Source organism: Onychostoma macrolepis, chromosome 12 (genome assembly GCF_012432095.1).
Source record: "Onychostoma macrolepis isolate SWU-2019 chromosome 12, ASM1243209v1, whole genome shotgun sequence".
NCBI classification, from domain to species: domain Eukaryota; kingdom Metazoa; phylum Chordata; class Actinopteri; order Cypriniformes; family Cyprinidae; genus Onychostoma; species Onychostoma macrolepis.
Window position 1 is genome coordinate 10817573 of NC_081166.1, and position 22768 is coordinate 10840340.

General features: G+C 36.9%; 2 protein-coding genes across 3 annotated transcripts in view; one reads left to right on the forward strand and one right to left on the reverse strand.

Moving 5' to 3' along the window:
* Nucleotides 1-128: 128 nt before the first annotated feature.
* Nucleotides 129-8645, reverse strand: dclre1a (DNA cross-link repair 1A (PSO2 homolog, S. cerevisiae)). 2 transcript variants are annotated; one of them, XM_058793026.1, is made up of 10 exons: nt 8294-8645; nt 7997-8164; nt 5333-6703; nt 4983-5116; nt 4226-4344; nt 3968-4111; nt 3697-3842; nt 3055-3209; nt 1782-1920; nt 129-609 (listed from the first exon to the last, which is right to left on the reverse strand). In XM_058793026.1, exons 1-10 carry the CDS (start codon nt 8385-8387, stop codon nt 398-400), a joined length of 2682 nt encoding a protein of 893 aa, XP_058649009.1. In that variant the 5' UTR covers nt 8388-8645; the 3' UTR covers nt 129-397. The 2 variants fall into 2 exon arrangements, with proteins under 2 accessions (XP_058649009.1, XP_058649008.1); XM_058793025.1 differs by having other exon boundaries at nt 7997-8645.
* Nucleotides 8646-8842: 197 nt separating this feature from the next.
* nhlrc2 (NHL repeat containing 2) overlaps nt 8843-22768 on the forward strand; it is a 29001-nt gene continuing 15075 nt past the window's right edge. Inside the window, exons 1-7 of the mRNA XM_058793027.1 lie at nt 8843-9042; nt 9492-9644; nt 13229-13684; nt 14732-14853; nt 14995-15124; nt 20532-20616; nt 21100-21331. Of these exons, the coding sequence (XP_058649010.1) occupies nt 8880-9042; nt 9492-9644; nt 13229-13684; nt 14732-14853; nt 14995-15124; nt 20532-20616; nt 21100-21331 (1341 nt within the window). The 5' untranslated portion in view covers nt 8843-8879. The remainder of the gene's footprint in view (nt 9043-9491; nt 9645-13228; nt 13685-14731; nt 14854-14994; nt 15125-20531; nt 20617-21099; nt 21332-22768) is intronic.

The following is a 22768-nucleotide window of genomic DNA, read 5'->3' on the forward strand; positions in this document are numbered from 1 at the left end:
TGTAATTTAGAGAACAAGATCATTAATGAAACAAGTGTAGAGTGGATAGAATTTATTTCCTTTAAAAACACTTTTTTAAATATATAAAACCATCAAGAGTAAAAAAAATAAAAAAAACCCTCCTAAAATAAGAGGGCATATGTGGTCCATTCCTGCATTAACCACCAGCAAGGGGAGCCATTCATAAACGGCAACAATATTAACCATCACACAACCAGCACTTAAAAAGGCAGGCTGGAAGAAAACCTTTTTTTTTTTTTCTTTCTTCCAAATGTGATGTGAGAAGGCAGTCCAAAACGCTCTCATTTTAAATGGTCCACTGAGTAATACTGGTCCAATCAATAAAGGCACCGTTTGACTGTTTGGCCAAATGTTTGATTGTGGATGTCAGTTTACTTTATTGCCTTGTTCCACAGCTTGAGTTTCTCAGGGCACATGATGTTGAGCTGAGGTTTCTGGGTTCAGTCTTCCACTCACAGAAGAAGCCCTCCATGGCTTTCCTGCTCCTCCAGCTGCCCACATTCACCGTGGGAATGATCTTTTTCGGCTGCAGCCATTGCACAAAACGCTTCAGCTCAAGAAAACTGCTGTGCTCACTGTAGGGAATACCTGGAACAGATAAGTATAGAGTAGGAAAGTATCTCTCAAAATCTTTGAGATGCTGGGAAAACCTATTCATGTCCTGATCTCCTAGCTCAAAAGACCCACCATGATTTCTGCTGCTTAAGCAGAGTCACACTCTAGCCTTTTGTATAATTATTTCACAAATTATATAGTGTGTTTGTGTAAAGGACCAAGCACAAATTCCCATTAATTCCCATGTTGGATGTCTCAGATTCCAGTGGAGCTTGTGAAATGAGATGCATCTACTGCTTGAGGCAGCACCTTTGTTGGGCTGCAGACCGCTGATATTATGAAATTAAAACCTTGGGCTTGCAAAACCTGACATCTTGAATTTTTCTCTGGGTCAAATCACATCTGCTGATTCTGTTAATACAGGGCATGCTGTTCTTAGCCAGAAACGACGTTCTGCATTTCTAACAACTGCAGCAAGGGAGAAAAAATCAATATAATGTAATTACATACGAAGCCATTAGGTATAATCTTGTCAGTTAGTGGAACAGAATGACAAGACTGTGTTTTGTCTACACTGAAAATCAGTTCAATGGAAAGCAATCCTCTTTAAGATCTTATTAAGGAAGGGATGGTGTGACAGATATCAATAAAAATAGCATGTTTTCTGCATTTTTGTTTTATTGGTATAGACCTACCATTAAGCAAAATGGAGAAAACCTATTAAAGCGCCATAAAACTGTCCATCCTAGATGCAAGCAAATGGAGCAATATGATAAGGTGATTTTTATTCGCTTTTTTAAACGTCTTATTTCCATTTTGATTTAAAAGGATGACAAAAATACAAACTCATTTTGCTCAGGGCTCTTAAAGTCACCAGACAAAATAGAGGGTATTTTTTCCTCTTATAAAATCAAAATGCAAATACAACATTACAGAAACACAATTTGGTGTACATCTACTTCCTTTGATTAGGGTTTGTTTGGACTTGCAATTTAAGTTTCAAGTGAAGCAACCCAATTTTCTAAAAATATTAGAAGGAAATGTAGCCCTACATGTGTGCTACTGGCTGATCTTGCCGAAAACCTTCCTTGTTAATGTCAGCCTCCCAGACAGTCTCAGATATTTCAATTGTATTAAACACATGAAATAGCTAATGAGATAAGTCAAATCATTATATTTAATTCTTTATAAATCTAGACACATACCATAGATACTGATGTTCTCTTGAGTCTGAGGCTGGATGTCTTCCACCCTTACAGTTTGGTTGAAGGTCCAGCCTGTGGGCTTGAACGCCACGAGCTGGTCATACTGCCTGGAGAACTTATTCAAGTGTGTCCGCAGGTTCTGTAAAGTTAAGACAAAAACAAAACAAAAATAAAAACACCAAAATCCTTCTGGTCATAAATATTTATGCTGATTAGCTCATTATTAGTTATTTTGAATAAATATGTCTGCAAATGTAATAAGTGTAAATACGAGTATACTCTTATCCAAAAGTTTTGGGAGAGTAATTTTTTTTTTTTTTTTTTTTAGAAAGAATGCATTAAATTGATCAAAAGTGACAGCAAAGACATTTATAACGTAATAAAAGATTTCCATTTCAAATAAAGGCTGTTAATTTATACTTTCTATTCAAAGTACCCCAGTTTCCACAAAAATATTAAGCAACACAATTGTATTAAACATTGATAAGACATAAAAAATGTATTTAAAATTTTAATAATATTACTGTTTTAGTGCATTTTTCTGATTAAATAAATACAGCCTTGGTGTGCATAAGAGACTTTCAAAAGAAACACGAAAAAAAATCTTACTGACCCCAAACTTTTGAATGGTAGTATGTGTGACAAAAAGGGTAATTCAAGTCAAATGATGCCACATTGCAATCAGCTTCTTTCTTTCAATTTACATAATGACTTTCCAATGTGGCTGCAAAAGAAAATGTGGTGCAATCTACAATCAACCTTGCCCTGCAATTTTTTCTTCTTCCTGTCAGAGCCATTTAAACTCGTTTCTCATTGGGAACAACTCTGAAATTGCTCTGAATCAACATCTACATTGGCATGGGTGAGAAAAGTTGCTTATAATGGTTCAGGGCACATCATGTAACTAATCTTTATTATCTGCAACTGTCTCATTAGAATTTACTTTCAGTCAGACTCAATCAGTTCTACCGCTGCCAGAACTGCTGCGCTGGCACTTGGTCTCTGTAATTAGAATCTTAATTTTTTTCCTCCTGCATTAGCATAAACGCGCTGTCAAGGAAAATTAAAGATAACACTGAACGCTGCATGAATTTTAAACTCCAAATTGAATAAGTAAACATAGCCTTATTGATTGTGTTTAGCATAATCAGCTCTTTTTATACACTTACGAACTCAAAAAACTAATTGCAGATGATAAAAAATGCATTTCATAATTTATAACTTACAGGTATGACAAACAAGCCGCAGAAGTTTTAAATGTAGTTCAACTTACTTTGAAATTGAGCTGCATCATGGGAAGTACATGCACCTGGGCCGCCTGCCAGTCTGTAGTGATGCGCTGGCCAATCTCCTCCGACTCCAGGCAGCACATGGTGCTATACTTATCCTTGGACAAACACACCTTAGAGCCCAACACTTCTGAAACAGCTAGAGGAAAAGGTGGGACAGGTAAAAAAAAAATACAGTCAAGCCTCAATCTCCCCACATTTAGATACACTAGAGAGGAATATAGACAAATGAAAATTATTCTATTGGGATTTGGAAAGAAGTTGCAATCCAGTGAGACAGTCAAGAGAGATTTCATTTTAGCACAACAGTCCACAGCAGGACACTAAGTAATAGCTTTAAAAGTAAATGGGTGCAGGACATTAATCATGCATTTTTTTTTTTTTTAAAGCGAACAGGAAGCCAGTCAGACAAACTGTGGAACAGGAACATAATTTCAAAGTCAAGTTAGGACAGCATCTGCAAACCTCTTTTTTTAAACCGTTTTATTTTATACGAGCCTCATTCACGAGTGAGTATGACGGTCACGGATAATAGAAAAGCGAACAATCTACCCTTTCAAGAGCGGATGAAGTAGCACAAGGTCTACAAGAGGTCTGGACAAAGCAGAACAACATTGCTCACTGACCTAGAAAAACCTTCTCTTTTCCAACTGCGTAGGTGCCACAAACCACAAGTGTACGAGGGTTCAGTGTGACCTGTTCAAAAGCTGTGTTTACGGCAAAGGTGATGACTTCCTGTTGAGTGGGAAATGTATACTCAGGACTGCAATACCTATGGAGAAAAAAAAGTTTTATTTTGTTTTTAATCTCAACCCTATAACCCATCTCAGTTGTTGCAATCAAAAGTGGGCAACACAAAGCAGCACCAAAAAGTTGCTTTGTTAGTGGGGAACTCACGTTGTGTCCAGATAGAGGGTCTGTATCCTGAGACCCTGCAGCTCTGGGTAGCACTCCATGGACGGATCAGCCCGGAAGTCACCTGTGTGGAGTACCGTCTGGCCATCTGGCAGAACAAATAGCAATATGGCTGCCCCAGGACAGCTGGGGGGGGGGAAACAGTCATGATAATTAAGGTCTTGTCATTCTGTATGAACATAGGAACCTGTGATAAAGAAATAAAATTGGCTTCAAATGTTCATTAGAGGATACACTCACTGATTAGCATCCAGGAGAGTGACCTTCACTCCTTGCACCACACACTCTGTGTTCATTGGTAGAATGTGAACATACTGCTCAGCCACCTTCAGCTTGCTCTTCACCAGGTTACCAGTTATCTGCCACAATTAACACCAGTTAGTCATGAAATCCAAGATTCAGACAAGAGCAAATCTTCCCTGACACCATCATTGAAAAAAAGAAAACATTTTCTTTTCTTCATTGGGTTTTGCTTTCCCCATTTGTTTTTCCATTTTTCAACTTCATCTTGATTTATGTAAATTTGTGATGTTTCATGTCAATGTGTTGCCATTTCTGATTTCATAACCATGACACACGTTTTTGAAGTTTAAAGTGTTTGGTTTAAATTTCAACCAAAAATGACAATTCTTTCATGATTTACTGACTCCAAACATGATTTACAACATCAAAACAGTATGACTTGCTATCTTGTGTGGAAAATAAAATAAAATACTTTGAGATGTGCTTGTGTTTTTTGTGTGTATACAATAGAAGCCAATTGTCTTCAAAGCTGTGCTCTTTTGTATTTCAAAAAATAAAGAAATGAATAAAGGTTTGGAAGAACATGAGGGTGATTAAATAATGGCAATTTTTATTTTTGGGTTAACCATCCCTTTAGTCTCTTTGGAGGGAACTGTGAACTTTTATATAGTAAATTGAATTCTTCAGTTTTCTAAAGAGCAAGAAAAATCCTGCTTTCATTATTTTTAGATTGCAGTGAGGTTGAAATACATACTTTGTTACAGTAGATGGGTAAAACAGAGTCTTTTTTCAAGCCAATGTAGTGGTCCGAGTGGAAGTGAGTGAGAAAGTAGGCTGTAACACCTTCAACAACCCCATACTGAAAAGCATCCACAGCAAAACCAGTGCCTAAATAGAGAAAAAGCATATTATATTCTCCAAAGTACATTAGACCAAAACAAGCTAAACAATAATAGTTATTATTAGAGTAAAAGAATAAATATAAGCAGTCTAGTACATTAAAGTTCTGGCACAGCTATTAAGACTGAAAGTGTAAATGCTTATGCAATCTCAACAAGTGGTATTAAGTAGGTCAAAACAAAAGCATTAAAGCGGTTCACAAACCAGGAATTTTCTTGTAGAATGGACACCGCTTGGGCTCCTTGGGATCTCCATCTGTCGCTCTTCCTCTGCTCCATCTTTTCTGCCTCTCTGCCCTCCCTCCTCGCTTTCCTTCTGTTTGCGTGGGCCAAGTCGTACCATCTTCTGCAGCAGGCGAGACACTGGACACTTCAGATGGAGCTTTGCTCTTCCTACGCCGTCTACCCTGGAGCTTAGCATCTTCCCCCTGAGCTTCTGAAATCCTTGCTCTCCTAGACCCTTGCTGATTGGCCTCTCTGACTGTTGCCTTCACTTCCTCCTCAGCCTTTTTTTCATTCAATGGCTTCAAGCCAAAAAACACCCCAATGTCTGTTTGCTTTAATCCAGAGGGACCTGCCTTGGTCGGAGTTCTCCTAGGAGCCATAGATGGTGTTTTCTGAGTTAGGTCTGTTTGGGTGAAAAACAACTCTTGGTTTATGTAACTGTTGGCATGTACAGGATTAGATATGCGCTCCCGAAGATGCTCTAATACCAAACTTTGAGGTGACTGTAGCTGGGAGTTCGGATCTTCAGGATTTGTTGTGGATGGTTTTCCTGTTGATTGAGGTCCATGCTGAAATGTTCCATCAGAAACACCTGTGGAGCTGGAAGTAGTCAGGTGATCATCGGGTGCTAACGATGTCTGCAGTTTCTCACAGGTGTCTAATGAGTTTTTGTCTGGTCCATTTTCCATGTTTTCTGTCTCATAATGGTCCAGCATATTATATAATAGATCATCATCTTCATCGCTGAACAGTTTAAGAGAATCATCATCCTCATTTTCATCTTCCTGCAGTGCAGTACTATGAATCTCTATATTAGTTTTTTGAGTTCTGTGCTCCTTATCCACATCTGGAAGTTCAGAGAGTGGGGAGTAGGAGATATAATCATCATCATTACATTCAAAGAGCTCAGCTTTAACCTCATTAGTCTGTGTCTGAACAGCATTGTCAACACTATGTGCTTTAACTGGAGTTGACGTCTTCATTCTTGCTTCCTGTGAAGAAGTCTGAGATTGAGATCTTTTGACAGAAGGAGACCAACCTTTCTTTTTCTTGATATCTTCAGTATTAGGGGAGCGCAAATGCAGCAGAGCATTACTCTGGGTGGGAGTTCCCTTTGGTCCATCACCAGGAGATGAACTTTGGCTGGATGAAGCAGATAAATTCAAAGCGCTGTCCACAGAGCTCTCCGTACCAGATGTGGGTGCAACATGATTAACTGACTTCAAGCTGAAGTCTGAGATGGCTTGGGTCGTACAGTCATTCAATGCTCGACTCTGAGCAAGTAGAGAGTGGCTGTATCTCTTGTAGTGATTAGGAATGGAGGATGTACAATGAAGACCATCTGGACATTCTGTAACATTAGAGACAGAGAAAGTGTAACAAAAAAAAATCTTAAATATTATACAATAATATTCTTGGAAATATTCCACATTAAAGTGATGAGCATGTTACTAATGATGGGTTTCTCAAACCTTATAATCAATTAATTTTCTAGTTGTACATATAGTAAATATTGAAGTAAAAAACATCAGTCATAAAACAAAACAACAATCCACTGACCACTGTTCATACATTTTTTTTTAATGTATTTATTTTAATAGTTTCATAACTAATTGCGTTCAAGAATAGCATTCTCTAGCTGTCTATATTTTAGAGTGGCGTATAATTTAAAAATAATGCACATGTGAACAGGGACGTGGGAACTATATTTTGAGAGGGGGGGCGGGATTCTTGAGGGGGGGGGGCGACCGTTATTTAGAATGTGTCACTTTATGGTTTCCATGGTGACGCGTCATTGCTTGTCACGTGACACACCGCAGCAGTAACAGCGCTGAATGAATGATGATCTGCTTAAACTGCTTTTATGTCATTTTTCCTTTTTTATTCAGAATATTCACAAATGTGTTAACTATGGCATGAAATATCTGATATTCCGATTGTCAAATACATGCAAGTGGAAGTGTATTGTTGTTTAAACACCTTTATAACGACCGCGTTAGCGCCGCCATGTTAGTTTGTGCCGCAGACGCAGTTCAGAGAATCGGATCTGTTGGATTTAAAACACGTGAATTCATGCACTTCTCCTGAAATACTTAAAAGTAAGTGGCTGGTGAACTGGGAGAAGAATAGAGTAAACATTAAAGTTACTTACATAATGTGTATCTGATATGAATAAAACGTGTCGAATTATAATGGAAAGGATTATTACCTCTTCCATAGACATCAGTGTGTATTTTACAAAATAGTTTTTTTAGTACTTATGTGCATTTATATGTCTGAAACCTAAAATAAACAGTATGTGGTTGAAAACACTGAAAAGTTGTGATATATGACAGCTCTGAGCACGCCCGTCTCTGGCTAAATTCAACATTTGCTTAAAAACAAGAAATTTTATGACAAAATTTTGAAATGTAGGCTTAAATCAAACACATTTTAATTCAGATTCTGTATTATATATATATATATAAAAGCCCCCCCCCCCCCCGTTCCAACGTCTATGCATGTGAATTAAATCTATAGTAAATGTACATGATTTTTCCAGCTATGCAAATAACCCTTATATTTCCATGTATGTGGGAACCTTGTAATGAACTGATGAGCTGAATAATGACTGTTGATTTTACGTATTTATGAAAAACATTACCTTTACAGTTGTCACCAGGGTTATCTAAGCATTCTGCAACATGCCATTGTTGAGACTGAACCACCAAGAGGGAAAATGGCATTTGACAGACAGGACAGTAGCCTGCTGTCTGAGGGTCTTTATCCTGGACGTCCTGAGAAAGTGTCCCATGATTCACGTCCAGGGATCCTGAGTTCAAAGTGTTAATAGGAGCATTATTGCCATTCTGGTCTAAACCAGTGTGTGTTTCAGCACTGTTTACACTTGTTTTTTGCACTGATGTCCCAGGATTACCATCCTTTCTCCTCTTTGTCCCACCTTCTCTTGTTATCTGTGATTTGCAGCTTCGTTTTTTGGTCTTCTTAAGAGGTTTATAATCCCAGATTTCACTCTCAGAGCCGCTCTGTGACATTTGTAAACATTAACAGATTCTACTAGTTTGTTCTGAACGAAGCTGTTTTGTAACATCACATTCATGTTCTCTTAAGATAAACAACGCGACCAGAGCACAAATAAGACCGTATCATTCAGAAATTCATCCCGAAAGCAAAAAAATAAATAAATAAAACTTAAGAAAGACGCATTCTGTAAAAGTATTTTAACAAAAACCGTTCACATTAGATAATCCCGTCGACTATCTTTCGTCATTACACTTACCGCCAATGTTGAACGCGAATTTATTTTCACATTGATGTTCGCATTTTCCATAATGCAAATAGTATCGAATCATTTCATATTAGTCAAACTACATTTATTTATAGATTTAATACAAACATCATTTTTAAAAATATGACGAATATGTTAACTACTCGCAAAACGAGTTTATTTTGTCTTGGATGCGGTTGTAATCTGTCTGTCGAAAGTGCCGAGCGTAAATGTTTGTCGCTATTCTGTTGTGGGAGTCATGGCGTCTTTCAGTAAACTGTCAGATCTTTTCCCCATTCAGAGCCAGCTAGACTATGCTTTAGAGGACGCGACGACTCAAAAAGAGAAGGAAAACCTCGTACATCAGTATTTGCACAAAATAGACGAAAAAGACGATTTAATTATACCGGATTTTGAAGAAGGTAAGAGTGTTAATGAACTCAGTGGGTGAGAGAATGTATACAGTATTGGTATCTCATGGGAGTGGCTTTGAAACTTAAGATCAATCATAGGTTGATTCGTGGTTTAGATAAACGACTAACATTATGGAACGTGACAAGCCAATTACAAATTGCTTCTGTCTGCTATTTACTGCTTTATAATGTTGTACTGAATCAACATTGAGTGTTATACACTGTAGTGTTGGTTCTTGAAGGTTATTATGTGTGTGTGTGTGTGTGTGTGTGGAATTGTTTAGATTTGTATCTGCCTTGTCAATTTTTTTTAAAGGCACCACCACAAAAAATGCTGAATCATGTGCAGCAATATATTTTACATGCCTCAGAAGAATACATTTATTTGTTTTTCATTTAATGTAAATTTTCGGAATAAAAATATTATTTAAACCCTAAATTCCATTGTTATTTTGCAGGACTAGAATGGTTGAACACAGACGGCCCACTGTCACTCAGGAAGGAACTGTCGGGCAAAGTGGTGGTGCTTGACTTCTTCACCTACTGCTGCATAAACTGCATGCACCTACTTCCTGATCTACACCAGTTGGAGCAAAGTTACACCATAGAAGGTATGAGCGATAAATGTTTAGATAGAGACTGTTTGTGGACCAGTAAATGTGTAAAATTATACCATATTTTACACACACACACACACACACACACACATATATATATATATATATATATGACATCTACCCTGATTTAGAGAATATTTATATCATTAGGTAAACAAAAGCATCTTACAGTATGTAGCCACACTCAATAGGCAATCCAGATAAAGGTTTCTTGACTGTGTTGATTAGAACTTTACAAATATCCTATAGTAAATAATTCCAGGGTTCACTGGGGCAGAAGTGAGAGCCTTTTGAGCTTGATAACTTTTTCTGGTCCAGCAACACATTCTCATTATCTCTTAACTGTATCAGGAAGGAGACTTTAAATATCCACAGAGACCATGTCGAGGGCAGAGTGTTTCACATGGATACACCATTATACTGGTCTGTGGCTTATTATAGCAGCTCTGCATCCAGTGCTATCAGCTCCAGCTGTCAGTAGCCCATCGGTGGCCACTTCTGTGGGATCATCCGGGGCAACTGGCCAGGCAGCCGTCAGCCCACTCGCTGGCATATCTCACACATACCTCATCTCTGGCACTTCTTTTGGTACATTCTGTTACCACTGTTCTGTTACAGAAGCAGGACATGCCTCCCCACCCCTCTTCCCACTGTCTCATTAATTATTAGGGTTTACTGTTGATTATATCACAGAAGAGGCCTTTTATTATTACACAGAAACTGTTACTTTACTTTAACTGAAACTTTACTCCTGCAATTCAAGTCACATACTCTCTTGGTTCTGGGAGGCTATCATAGAAAAACATTTGCTTAAAAAAAAAAAAACAACAACTCTGTTCAGATTTGTTCTTGTCCAGCCAGTATTTTCAGTGGCACCACCACAAAAATGCAGATTTATTTCCTGCAAGATATTTTGTGTGTGTCGAGAGAATATATTTATATTTTTCATGGAATTTAAAGTTTCATTTGCAATTTATTTTTAGCTGGAAATTGTATAGTAAATACAGTTTACATTTGTTGTAAACATTGTTGACTTGTTTGATGCTTCTAGTACTATATTACTACTTTTCACTTGCAAATATATATTTAAAAAAAATATATTTATTAATAAAGTAATTATATATTATTTTTAACAAAAATCGTACTGACAACACAGCTCTAGTTTGATGGGGCAAGTGACAGTCTGAACTGAGCTCACTCATATTGAAACTGAAATCCTTGTTGTTGAGACCTGCATTATAGTTTACACTCATACTTCTCATCATAAGTAGAAGTGCTGGTTCTACCATGTGTTTACTCCCCTGAGGGGAAATCAGCTGGGGAGACATGAGTACAGAAAAACATTGATCACATTTTGATTACACCAGGTGTATTTCAAATGCATTTATAGGCAGAGGTGAAGCAGGCTAAAAGCATACTGAAATGAGACACTGGTCCCCCGTGCGTGTGCTTCCCGTCTCTGCTGCTGAGCCTATGAATTTTAATCTTCCGATGGATGGCTGAAACCGGAATTTAAAAACCACTGCCCGTCTGCTTCAATCATCAGTGGCTGTGTCGCTTACCCCAGGGACACAGAATGGAGGAATGTCACTTCCAGTGACGAGACGGAGAAGTTTCGCTGACATTTTTGTTAAATTAGACAAAGTCAAGCGGAGTGAACGCAGACTCTAGCGCAGTGCAGGAAACTGGAACAAACAGAGAAACGCAGCGCATTGGTTATAATGGGATGCCTGGGGGCTGCATGAGCTCTCAATCAGGCCCCCCGTGTTTTCCTTGATTGGCTTTGACATTCTGCATGCAGTAGCCCATGTTAGGATGTGTACCTCTGGGATTCTCATATTCTTATTCCTTTAAAGCCTATATTTTCTATACTTGTTTTGTAGCATTTAGTTTTTTGTATATTTATTCTAGTCAAGGATTCTTGCATGAAAAACAGTTGATTCATTTAACTTAAACCTGTTTTCACACCCCCTCTGTCCCTTAAGGCCCATTTGCATGAAAAATAACTATAAATATAAATAAATTTGCGTCCACACAAATGTAAGATAATGTTCTGCTTATTGTAAGCATATGCTGCAGTTGTCATCGGTTGCTTTTAAATGATGGAGAGCTCAGGTGGATTCTCTTGGGCTGCCAAACATTTTTTGAAAGTGAATCCAACCAAATTGTTCCTCTTTGTTGTGGGCTACCCTATAATCTTATAGAATTAGAATTAATTGTGGTGTGAACAGCCTTTACACTGTGTCCTATCCAGATGCTACATAAAGTGTAATGAGTGACAGGACATTGTCAGTCGCTTAGTTTTCCATTTGAAGGGTTGTGTTGCCCTACCCACTGTAAATCCCATTGGTCTAAAAATCCACTCTACATAACTGTATATTAAACATGTCATAGATTGATACGGCTAATTTTATGCTGCATGGTTCATCATTACCTCCTTCATTGTGGACAGACAAATTACTTGTCAGTGGAAATGAATCCGGTTCCATCTATTAGGACACAATGTCGAATAGCATATTTTTGCTACTTTACCTTTTAAGGCTTCTGTGTAAATGACCTGTGTTATGACTGGCTAACCTCTTTGCATGTCTACTCAATAACCAAACCCTTCCTAAATTGTTTTGTCTATGTTAGTATGATGGTTTCTGTTTAGAATCCGTTGAATGTTGGAGTTTCACAATGTGATTGTTACAGTATGTCTAGTACATTAAAGTCTTTTATAGCAAGTAAAATGCTGCTTTTCATGTCCTCTTTACAGACATTTTTGTTCCTGATAGACTTTGTTGTTCTTTTATTGAACGTTTTTAAAAAGGAAGGAACTGTGACTCATGAAGAGTGAGGTTTAGTACTGTTGAAAACATTCAAGGCGCTGACACACAGACAAAAGATGGTTCTTTGGGATTTTCAGTATTCAAGGACTTGGATAAAACATTTCAGAAGCATACACCAACGCAACATGCTTCCACGCATTGTTAGAGGAAATAAGAATGAACAGCTTTGTGTATCCTGAATAGATTTTCTTTGAACAAACAAAAAAAGGTCCATGAACACCTTAATTAGGCAAAAAATAAATTTAAATAATTAAATTAAAGCCACTTTCCTTTTATCATTCCCTTTTGATTTAGGTGCAGACCTTGATGGATTAAACATTTATTACTTCATAAACGTTCTTCATAAAGGACCTTTTAGAATAACTTTGAAACCTAAATGTACCTCAGGGCATTTTAATAAAAGTTCTACTAAGGCCAGCAGGTTTTGATAGGTAAAAACTTCTTTTTCATCCCCATTACAGATGATGATCAAAGAGAGTATCGAGTGCTAGCTGATAAAGTAGTCCTTTTATTTGTTTTTATTTTAATTTCATCATTTGAGCTATAATTGGTCTTTCTGGTAATCTTAGAAGTCTAAAACAAGATAAGATTATTTTAAGATTGTCAAAGCCAGGTGGTAGTGTATGTGCAACAAACAATTTGGGATGCAGATTAAAGCCTGGCTACTTGTTTTCCGGGCCCACACCTCCTCTTCAGTGTCAAACCCTTTATATATCTTGCATTTCTCTTCTTTTTTCATCTTTGCAGATGGTCTGGTTGTCGTAGGTGTGCACTCAGCTAAATTCCCCAATGAGAAAGTCCTACAGAACGTACGCAGTGCAGTGTTGAGATATGACATAACCCATCCCGTAGTGAACGACAGCGATGCCCGTCTGTGGCAGGAGCTGGAGGTGTCCTGCTGGCCCACGCTAGTGGTGCTGGGACCCAGGGGGAATCTGCTTTTCTCCCTGGTGGGTGAAGGCCATAGAGAACAGCTCTTCCGTTTCACTGCTGCTGCCCTCAAGCACTACAGAGAACAAGGGCTGCTCAAGGACCATGATGTGGGAATCAAACTGTATAGAGACTCCCTGCCCCCCTCCATCCTCTCTTTCCCTGGGAAAATAGCCATGGACCCCAGCAGCAAGCAGTTGGCTATTGCCGACACAGGACACCACAGGGTACTGGTGGTCTCCAATACTGGGCAGCTGCTGCACACAATAGGGGGTAAGACCCATTAATACATACTTTTTAAGTAGAGTTATCAAATTAAGGGGACACTGAATTTTACTATTGTTTTATCTTTATAAAATTTTTTCTTAATATAATTTGACATATGTTGAGATCGGGTCTTCAATTAATTATTATAAAAATGTATGCGCATATTACCATTCAAAGGTTTTGGGTTAGTAAGATTTATTATTAAACAAAGATGCATTCAATTAATCAAAAGTGACAAAATATTTTTAAATTGTTACAAAAATGTAAAAAAAAAAAAAAAGTATCACAGTTCCCACAAAAATATTAAACAGCACAACAGTTTTCAATATTTGCTAATAATAAGAAATGTTATTTGAGCAATAAATCAGCATATTAGAATGATTTCTGAAGGATCATGTGACACTGAAGGATGGAGTAATGGCTGCTGAAAATACAGCTTAGCCATCACAGGAATAAATTACATTTGAAAATATTTAAAAATAGAAAACTGTTATTTTAAATTGCAATAAATAATTCTGTTTTTACTGTATTTTTCATCAAATAAATGCAGCCATGGTAAGCATAAGAGAATTCTTTTAAATCGTTAAAAAATGTTATTTATATAGTATTGTTGTTGTTCTTTTAATGTATAAATTATTTATTTGCAGTATAATTTCATTTTTAAAAAATAGTAATTTGATTTAATTAAGGTTACATTTATGTAATTTATTGATTATTAAACAAAACTGCTTGAATGAATACAGAAAATGTATATCTATTATTTTTTTTAAATGAAAAACCTAACTCTGAAAGAAAAACTATTCAAGAGTGCATTTCTTTGCTGGAAAAAAAGCATGTTCTTTGTAGCTGTTTGGGTGCTACAACCTGAAATAAGGGGCAAATTGCATCCGAAATGCAGTTCTGTTTCCTTCAATGCAGGATGGTTCCAAAAAATTAGGGTTGCCAACTGCCCCATATTTTAAGTATAGAAAGGCTGCTAATTTTTTTCTTTTTGGTGAATGTTTTGAGGCTATTTTAGTCTACTTTTAGACAAGTTTATCTTTGCCTTTATAGGTCCCTCAAGTGGGAGACAAGATGGAAATTTGTCTGAGGCACATTTCAGCTCCCCACAAGGGGTGTTCATAAAGGGAGACACAGTCTACGTGGCTGACACTGAGAACCACCTTGTTAGAAAGGTAAATCAGCAGAATCAGGTCAAGTTTGCTCTCCTGCTGGCAACTCTAACCCAAATTCACTCTGATTGGTGCTTGAAAAACCGCTTGTGTCTGTCCTCAATAGACTCTGTCACTCTGATGTTTTTTTTTTTTCTTCTCAAGATCAACCTTTCAGAAGGAAAAGTCTCAACCTTAGCTGGCATTGGCGTTCAAGGCGCAGATAAAGAAGGCGGAGCACTGGGACCACAGCAGCCAATCAGCTCTCCCTGGGACGTTACCCTTGGCAACGCAGGTACTTTTACTGGTCATCATCCTCCAGTATACTCTGCTCCTTCCTTTAGAATTAGAGTCACTCTGTCTTTTTTTCTACCTTGCTCATAAAATTTTATATCTTGTGAATCTGCGTTTCATTATTCTGCCGGGAGCGTTTTATACATCACTTTTTCTGCCTCTCACATCTTCACTCTATCTGTCTCGTCCATCTTGGAATCTTTAATCAGGTTGTTCTCAGAAGTCTTCTCTTTGTAGATACCACACTCGCCTTTGATTTTCACAAGTGTGTACGGTGAGGGGTGCAAAAAGATCTTTGTTCTGCTAAAATGGCCTCTTGTTGTTTGGAAGCAGCCCTGGAGTAAATTGCACGGTCTGTCAGTTGCTAACCAGAGACACAGAGCTGAATGTTGTGGTGTTGCCTGAGTTAAACCCACAACACCAAAGAAAAAGAAGGTGATATGATCAGAAAGCACTCATGTGGCTGTGGTTTCTGATAAATGGTGCCTCTAACAAACTGTTTTTGTCGAAGATTGCCTCTTTTTGTTTCGCAGTAATATCTTTATACACAGCGGCCCTGGACAAGATGTCCCACAGGTCTAAGAAAATTTAATTTAACATGCTTCTAAAACATAATTAAAATTCCTACTTTATATTTTAAGGCATTATTAAATCAGTCTGCATTATTCAGTCATATTGTTCCATTAAACAGCTGAAGAAATTGATGTGGCCAGCATTAGTCAAGAGAGAGAGACGTTTAAAGTGGTCTGTGTGGTGTGTCTGATTTAGTCAGCGTGTGTTTGAAGCACATTCATTGATGGTCCCCGCTGTGCATTAGGTCTGTTCCCTGAACAGTCGGTTGCTTTCTGGCAGGTTATCCTTCTAAGAAAATAAGATATTGCTGTTTCCTGTTCCTTTATGCATCAGCTGTTGTCCCTGATGCCGTTTGACTTTTCTTATTCCATTTAATTTCCCTTTCTTTCCTTCTTCCTTTGCTTTCATTTTTCTTCATTACTTGTGTCGTTTAATGCAACAGTCTTTTTGAATGTTTGAATTAAAGTGGTCATAAAATCAGAATTTTCTCTACTGAAATAAAAGCTTCCTCCAGTTCAAAAAGTTTATTAACTAAGCCACAGAAGCTGCTCATTCCAGATCGTTTGATTTCTAAAGTCAGAAAGTTTAATTAACATAGTCATCTACTTACACATTAACAATGCCTATTCTATGTTCAGAAATGATAAAAAGGGTTAGGCTGTATAGCATTTTTCCTAAACACTCCAGTAGATGAAATTTCTTAATATTTTTGCAAGAATTGTTTTATACCATAATGTTTATAGATAGGTTAAGGGAAAAAAAATATATATATATATTACGGGTGTCACAATAGACAAAAATGATAGTTTGGTACAGCAGGGGAAGAAACCTATATAATGTTGTTGTTTTTGCTTTTTTTATTAAGCAGTGCTTTACTAAACAAATTGTGTCTCGGTCTTTAAATAAATACAATTAGAATTTACGTAAGGATAAAAAAAATCTATATGTTGTAATCTGGAGCTCTTTACTTACACATCACTATAATATTAAGGTTACAAATAACAGATACAAAACGATTAAATTCAGTTTATAATAATAAACACTCAAATAAAAAAAGAAAAATTGCATGCAAACTTGTAAATTGCATGTAAGGCCGTTTTTGCATTAACTTCTAAATCTAATTATAAAGTTATGTTTCTACTTCAGGTTAAGTAAAATATAATGCATATATAAGCAAATAGAGGGCATATGTTTAGCGAAACCGTGGTCAAATGGTTAAAACACTTTCCATGGTTAAAACACTGAGACACAGACAAGATCTTTCAACATACCTTCACATTCATTCATGTTTATTTCATGCTGTAACTAGTAGTAAACGGTATTAAAGAGGAAGAGATGATCGCGTTCACTTGCACTCCACGCTGCCGCTTGAACTGATGTGTCTATACAGAGATCTGTCATGCCACATAAAAGAGCGCAAAACAGCATTTATTGTTTAAATTTCCTGATAAAAATGGACAGAATTTGAAAGATGAGACTTTTTCTTATCGAAAGTAATGAAGCACAAAGAGAATTGCGATTATCGGTGGTTAAAAGGCTACAACTCTGTATTTGTTGTGTACACATGTACACACACGTACCGAACTGAATGACATGTACCATTACACCCCTTATGTATGTGTGTGTGTGTGTGTGTGTGTATATACATACATAAGGGGTGTAACGGTACATCAAGTATGTATTCGTACTGCGAATTTGATAAATATATGTGTGTGTGTAATTTGTTTTTAAGAAAACTGGATGCTCATGTAGGAGGGGATGCTAGAAACAACATGGTTCTTGAAATTAATTTCTCTGTTTATGACAAATCAGTACCTACTGTAATATTTGCATTTTCTACTTCATCATTCATAATATTTCCTTAACCATCTGTCTGGTTTGTATTTCAGTCATTTTCCACCTTAAAGTTTAATTGTAATTTGGAAATCCTGCAGCATGTCTTTGTCATTCATCAGATTTCATCTACTTTGGCTCGTTTGCCTTCCATCCATCTCAGATCACTTTGAAAACTTGCGTGAGGAGAGTTCTGCTTCTTTCCTTTCCATCTCAATCTTTTCTCCCTCTCTTTTCCTCACTCTTTCTTTCCCTCTGTCTCGTTCTTTCATGAATACAAGTAGTTAGGCTCCAGCCCAGCAATGAAATTGTCTCTGATAAGCGCAGTACCATTAGAGGTCTATTGTTAGACACAAGTACAGAGCACCTCATTTCTGATTCCTCTAAAAGAAATCTCAGCGCAATTCTCTCAAGTATTAGTGCCCCTCCACACGGTACTTAAACTAATTTTGTTAATGTAAATTCATCAGTTCAGGTCACTCTGTGCTGGACACCATAGCATACTTTTATGTTTTCAGTGCACTAGAGCATTTCAGTACTTTATCATTTGCCACATTCCACTAATAGAATACAACAATATGGTCACATGTTTGTTTTTTTTCCACAAAGAGTCAGTGAAAAGAGGCAAATCTAAACCAATGGAAAACATTAGAAAGTCAAACTAAATTTTACAAAATACATTTTTGGAACAAAAAATCATCATTGTTTCTGTTATTACATACTTATAAAATATTATAAACAATATACAAAACAAAATAATACATATATTACATAATATTTAGATTAATTAATTAGTCCTGTAATCAACTTCAGGCTCCTTTACTACATTTTTAGGGTGAAATATTGAGGTAAAAAAGTCACAAACCAATAGTTAATAATAGTTAATAGTCTCTATATAGTATAATATAGAATTATTGCTTTTTTGTTGAAATGGAACACATTTGTGGGGCAGGCAGTTAAAGGGATAGTTCACCCAAAAATGAAAATTATTTCATTAATTACTCACCTCATGTCACTCCAGTTCAAACGTATTTTAAGGACATCGTTAAAATGGTCCATGTGATATCAGTAGTTCAACCGTAATTTTATGAAGCTACGAGAAAGCAAAAGAAAAAAAAAAAAACAACCTTTATTCAACAGTTCTTCTCCGCATCACCCTGGTGCCATTTTGGAGAGTATCACGACGCATGCGCATGCTTTTTCCTGCCCATAAACAACACATGCCCGTGATGCTGCTGACGCAGGACATGCATGCGCTGCACCTTATTTATATTCAGAGGAAAGAATGCGCATGCATCGTGATTAGGGGTGTAACGATTCATCGATATGGATCGATAAGATGTCTGACGATACAATGCATCAATGCCACGCGTAAAATATCGATATCTGTAGTATAAATAAATAGGCACCTTTATTTTGGCACTGTCCACATTTTTGTCCGTCTATGCATTACCGCCAACGCGTGCATTCTCGTTCAAACTCACGTATCAGGACTCAATATAAGGACTGCCCGAAGGCACAAGGCGAGCATAAAAGACACTCGTGATTGTTTGCGGAACAGTCGAGCGCTGTGTGAGAAGTTTTCTGTGCACACATCTGAAGCTCATGCACACAGACTGTCGCGCGAATACTGAATTGAGATCTCTTCCGTTTTTTTGTGCATGGATGACTAAATACAGACAAAATTACATCAAAATGCGCGTTTTGGCAAATATCCTAGTAAACCCAGTCGGTTAGGCATATGTCTTAACGTAAACAGTTGAGAAAGAAAACGCACGTGTATCAGTATATTAAATCCATGCTTTCTTTCTTAAAGTCAAAGCAAACTAATAATAAATCTAATGCTGTCAAAGAAAAATACAAGTGCTCACTGCTCCTGACTAAATAACCTTTGTAACATCAAAAATGATTAATCTATATTTAATTTATACAGTGAAGACTATGCAGTTATTTTACATTTGATTATTACATTTCTGTAGCGTACCTGAAAATTTATTTTAGACTGAGCTGAAAAACCTGAAAAGCACTGTTTATTGAACTTGTGTCTTTGTTCTATTGTATTTATTTTCTGCTATTGCTTATAATTTGGTTATCTGTAGAAAAGATTTTTAGCACTGAGCCCATAGTAGCAGCCAGAATTGTTTTTCCAATTGTTTATATTCTTTATTATTAAAAAAAAAAAAAAAAAAAAGTGTATAGCCTATTTTTTTGTTGTGAATGTCCCAACTGAGGTACAGGATGTGAACATTTCAGATAAATGTTCTTGTTATATATTTTGGTTGCATTTGTGAGTTTAATAAAAATGTAGATTGTTGTTTAAAATAGGTATATAATATCATAATATTGATATATCGATCGATATACTCCTGTATCGTATCGAATCATAATCAAAATGGCGCTATAGGGTGAGGAGGAGACGAATTGTTGAATATAGTTGCTATTTTTGTTTTCTTTGCGCACAAAAAATATTCTTGTAGCTTTGTAAAATTACAGTTGATGTCACATACCACTGATGTCACATGGGTTATTTTAACAATGTCCTTGCTACGTTTATGAGCCTTGATCATTGAGCCTGGATCCTTGCTGCCAATGGGAGGGTCAGAGAGCTCTTGTAATTTATCAAAAATATCTTAATTTGTGTTCCAAAGGTCTTACGGGTTTGGAACGACATGAGGGTGAGTAATTAATGACAGAATTTTCATTTTTGGGTGAACTATCCCTTTAAGTCAGACACCTACATCAGATACCATATGTTACTTATATGAATTTAAGCAGTCTCATTTACAATGTGGAATGACCGTTCATGCATTGGTGAGATCTAGTAAAGTGATCGTTATGCAGCCCAAAAGGATAAAATGTGATACGAAGATTATGCAAGTTTACACATTTAATGTGTACTTGACTAAGAATTAGGTCTTATTTTTAGCAAGATAATCAACATCAATATGTTGTCAACGTGTAAGCTGTTTACTATTTGATAGCGTGCGTTTGTGTTTATGCAGGTGGTGATATATTGTGGATAGCCATGGCAGGAACGCATCAGATCTGGGCTCTCTTCCTGGAGGACGGGAAGCTTCCCAAAGGGAGGTGAGCTCTTCTCCCTGTGTTCTCCTCATGTTAGTTCTGTACAGTCAAGGCAGCGTTCAAATAACGAGGCCACGGGACTGCCCAAGTGATGTCATTTTCTGGGCAGCCACACAGTTCACTGTTGGCGGAAATCATTCTGATCGTCCTGATACAAAATGAACTCTTAACTTGGTGTGTTGTTCGCAAATGTAACATTTCTCTTGACGTTTTTAGAGCCATAGCAAGCACAGATAACAGCTTTAATATAGATAAAGAACATGCGGGGAAAAAAATACTTTATTAAATATAATAATCTTAAGACTTTCTGGCACCATGTGCCAGAGATTTTTTTTTTTTTTGCTCTTACATGCTATTAGATCCTAATTGCAGTTATTTTGTCACAATTCCGGCTTTTGTTTTAGAGTAAGCCAAATTAAGAGCAGTAACTGTTCCATATAATCATTCTAATCAGACCTAACCATCTTTATCTAATGCCTTTTCCAGCGACAGCAAAAAAGGAACATGTGTGCGCTTTGCGGGCAGTGGGAATGAGGAAAACAGAAATAACGCGTACCCTCATAAAGCGGGTCTGGCCCAGCCGTCAGGCCTGGCACTTGCCCCAACTGAGCCGTGGGAGTGTCTCTTTATTGCTGACAGTGAGAGCAGCACCATTCGTAGCCTTTCACTGAAGGATGGAGCAGTCAAACATGTGGTGGGGGGAGAGAGAGACCCTATGGTAAGCCCTACTTGCCATGTTTACAGGTCTGAACAGTTTAACACAGGTGTCACCAAACTTGGTCCTGGAGAGCCAGTGTACTGCAGAGTTTAGCTGCAACCCTAATCAAACACACCTGAACCAGCTAATCAAGGTCTTGCTAGGTATCCACCTTATTCCTAAACTCGGAAGTAAGCCAATGGGTGAGACTTCCGGTTCATCAACAGCTACAGTATAGGGAAATAACGAGGAGAATAACAACGTACAGTAAACGGTAAAACTGTTTGCATTACAAACAAGCATTCATAATTAAGATTATACACTAATATAATATGGTAAGACACATCTATTTGCAGTATCAAGCAGCAAAACGAGTGGTTCTGTACAGCTAAAAATAGCTGGAAGCAAATGAGACCAGAAGCTAGACCCATAAAATTTACAAATGGCCACGCCCATTTTTACATGAAGAATAAGGTGGATACGTGAAACCTCCAGGCAGGTGTGTTGAGGCAAGTTGGAGCTAAACTCTGCAGGATACTAGCCCCCCAGGACCGAGTCTGGTGACCCCTGGTTTAAGATGTCAAAGATCAGTGTTTCTCACCCTTTTTTGTTTTATGCACCCCTATAATACTTTATAATAAAGTGACTTTAATAATATTGATACCACATGATATCTAGTATAATAGATATGCTATTGTAGTATTGTTTACTATTACAGTATTTATTAATCTTTTGAATTAGCTTTTATTTTTACATTTTTATATAGTTTTTATTTTAATTTTAGTTTTTTTTTGTTTTTGTTTTTTTTAATATATGCTTTTGGCAGTGTTTTTAGATTAGAATTGTAGCTTTTGTAACTTTAGTGCTTTAACTTATTTTATATCAGTTAGCTGCCAAGGCAAAATTTCTTATTTTTATCTAATATTTAATTTTTAATATTTAGTTTTTTATTCTGATATTTATATTTTATTTTATTCATTTAGTTTTAGTTTAATTTCAGGTATCATTTTCATTACTATTATTAAAGTCACTTTTAACACCCCCCAAAAACAACAATACTATGGGTGAAAAGTTCACTGTGTAGCACAAGTTTATAAAAGTTGTAATTTTAAACAGGCTGTTTATAAGTAAATTTAAAGCTTATTAACCTGTATAAAGAGTCTAATTTATTTACAAGTTAAAAGTTCTTTATACATTATTAGCCGGGTTAATGCAATGAATTATAAGCCAGTCAGATACCAAGAAAGAAGTTTAAAGGTGTTAAAATTCTCTTCTTGTGAGGACTTCAAGCAGACCTTTATTTCTTCTGATCAGTATCAGATCATTTCTCTCCCTACTGAGCACTTTGTCTTCCCTGCACATGCTTTATAAGGGAAGGAGTGTGTTGTTGCCCAGTTCACGTAAGGAAAAACACCACATGGAGAGATTTGAATTTTTATGGAGTCATAAATTATCACA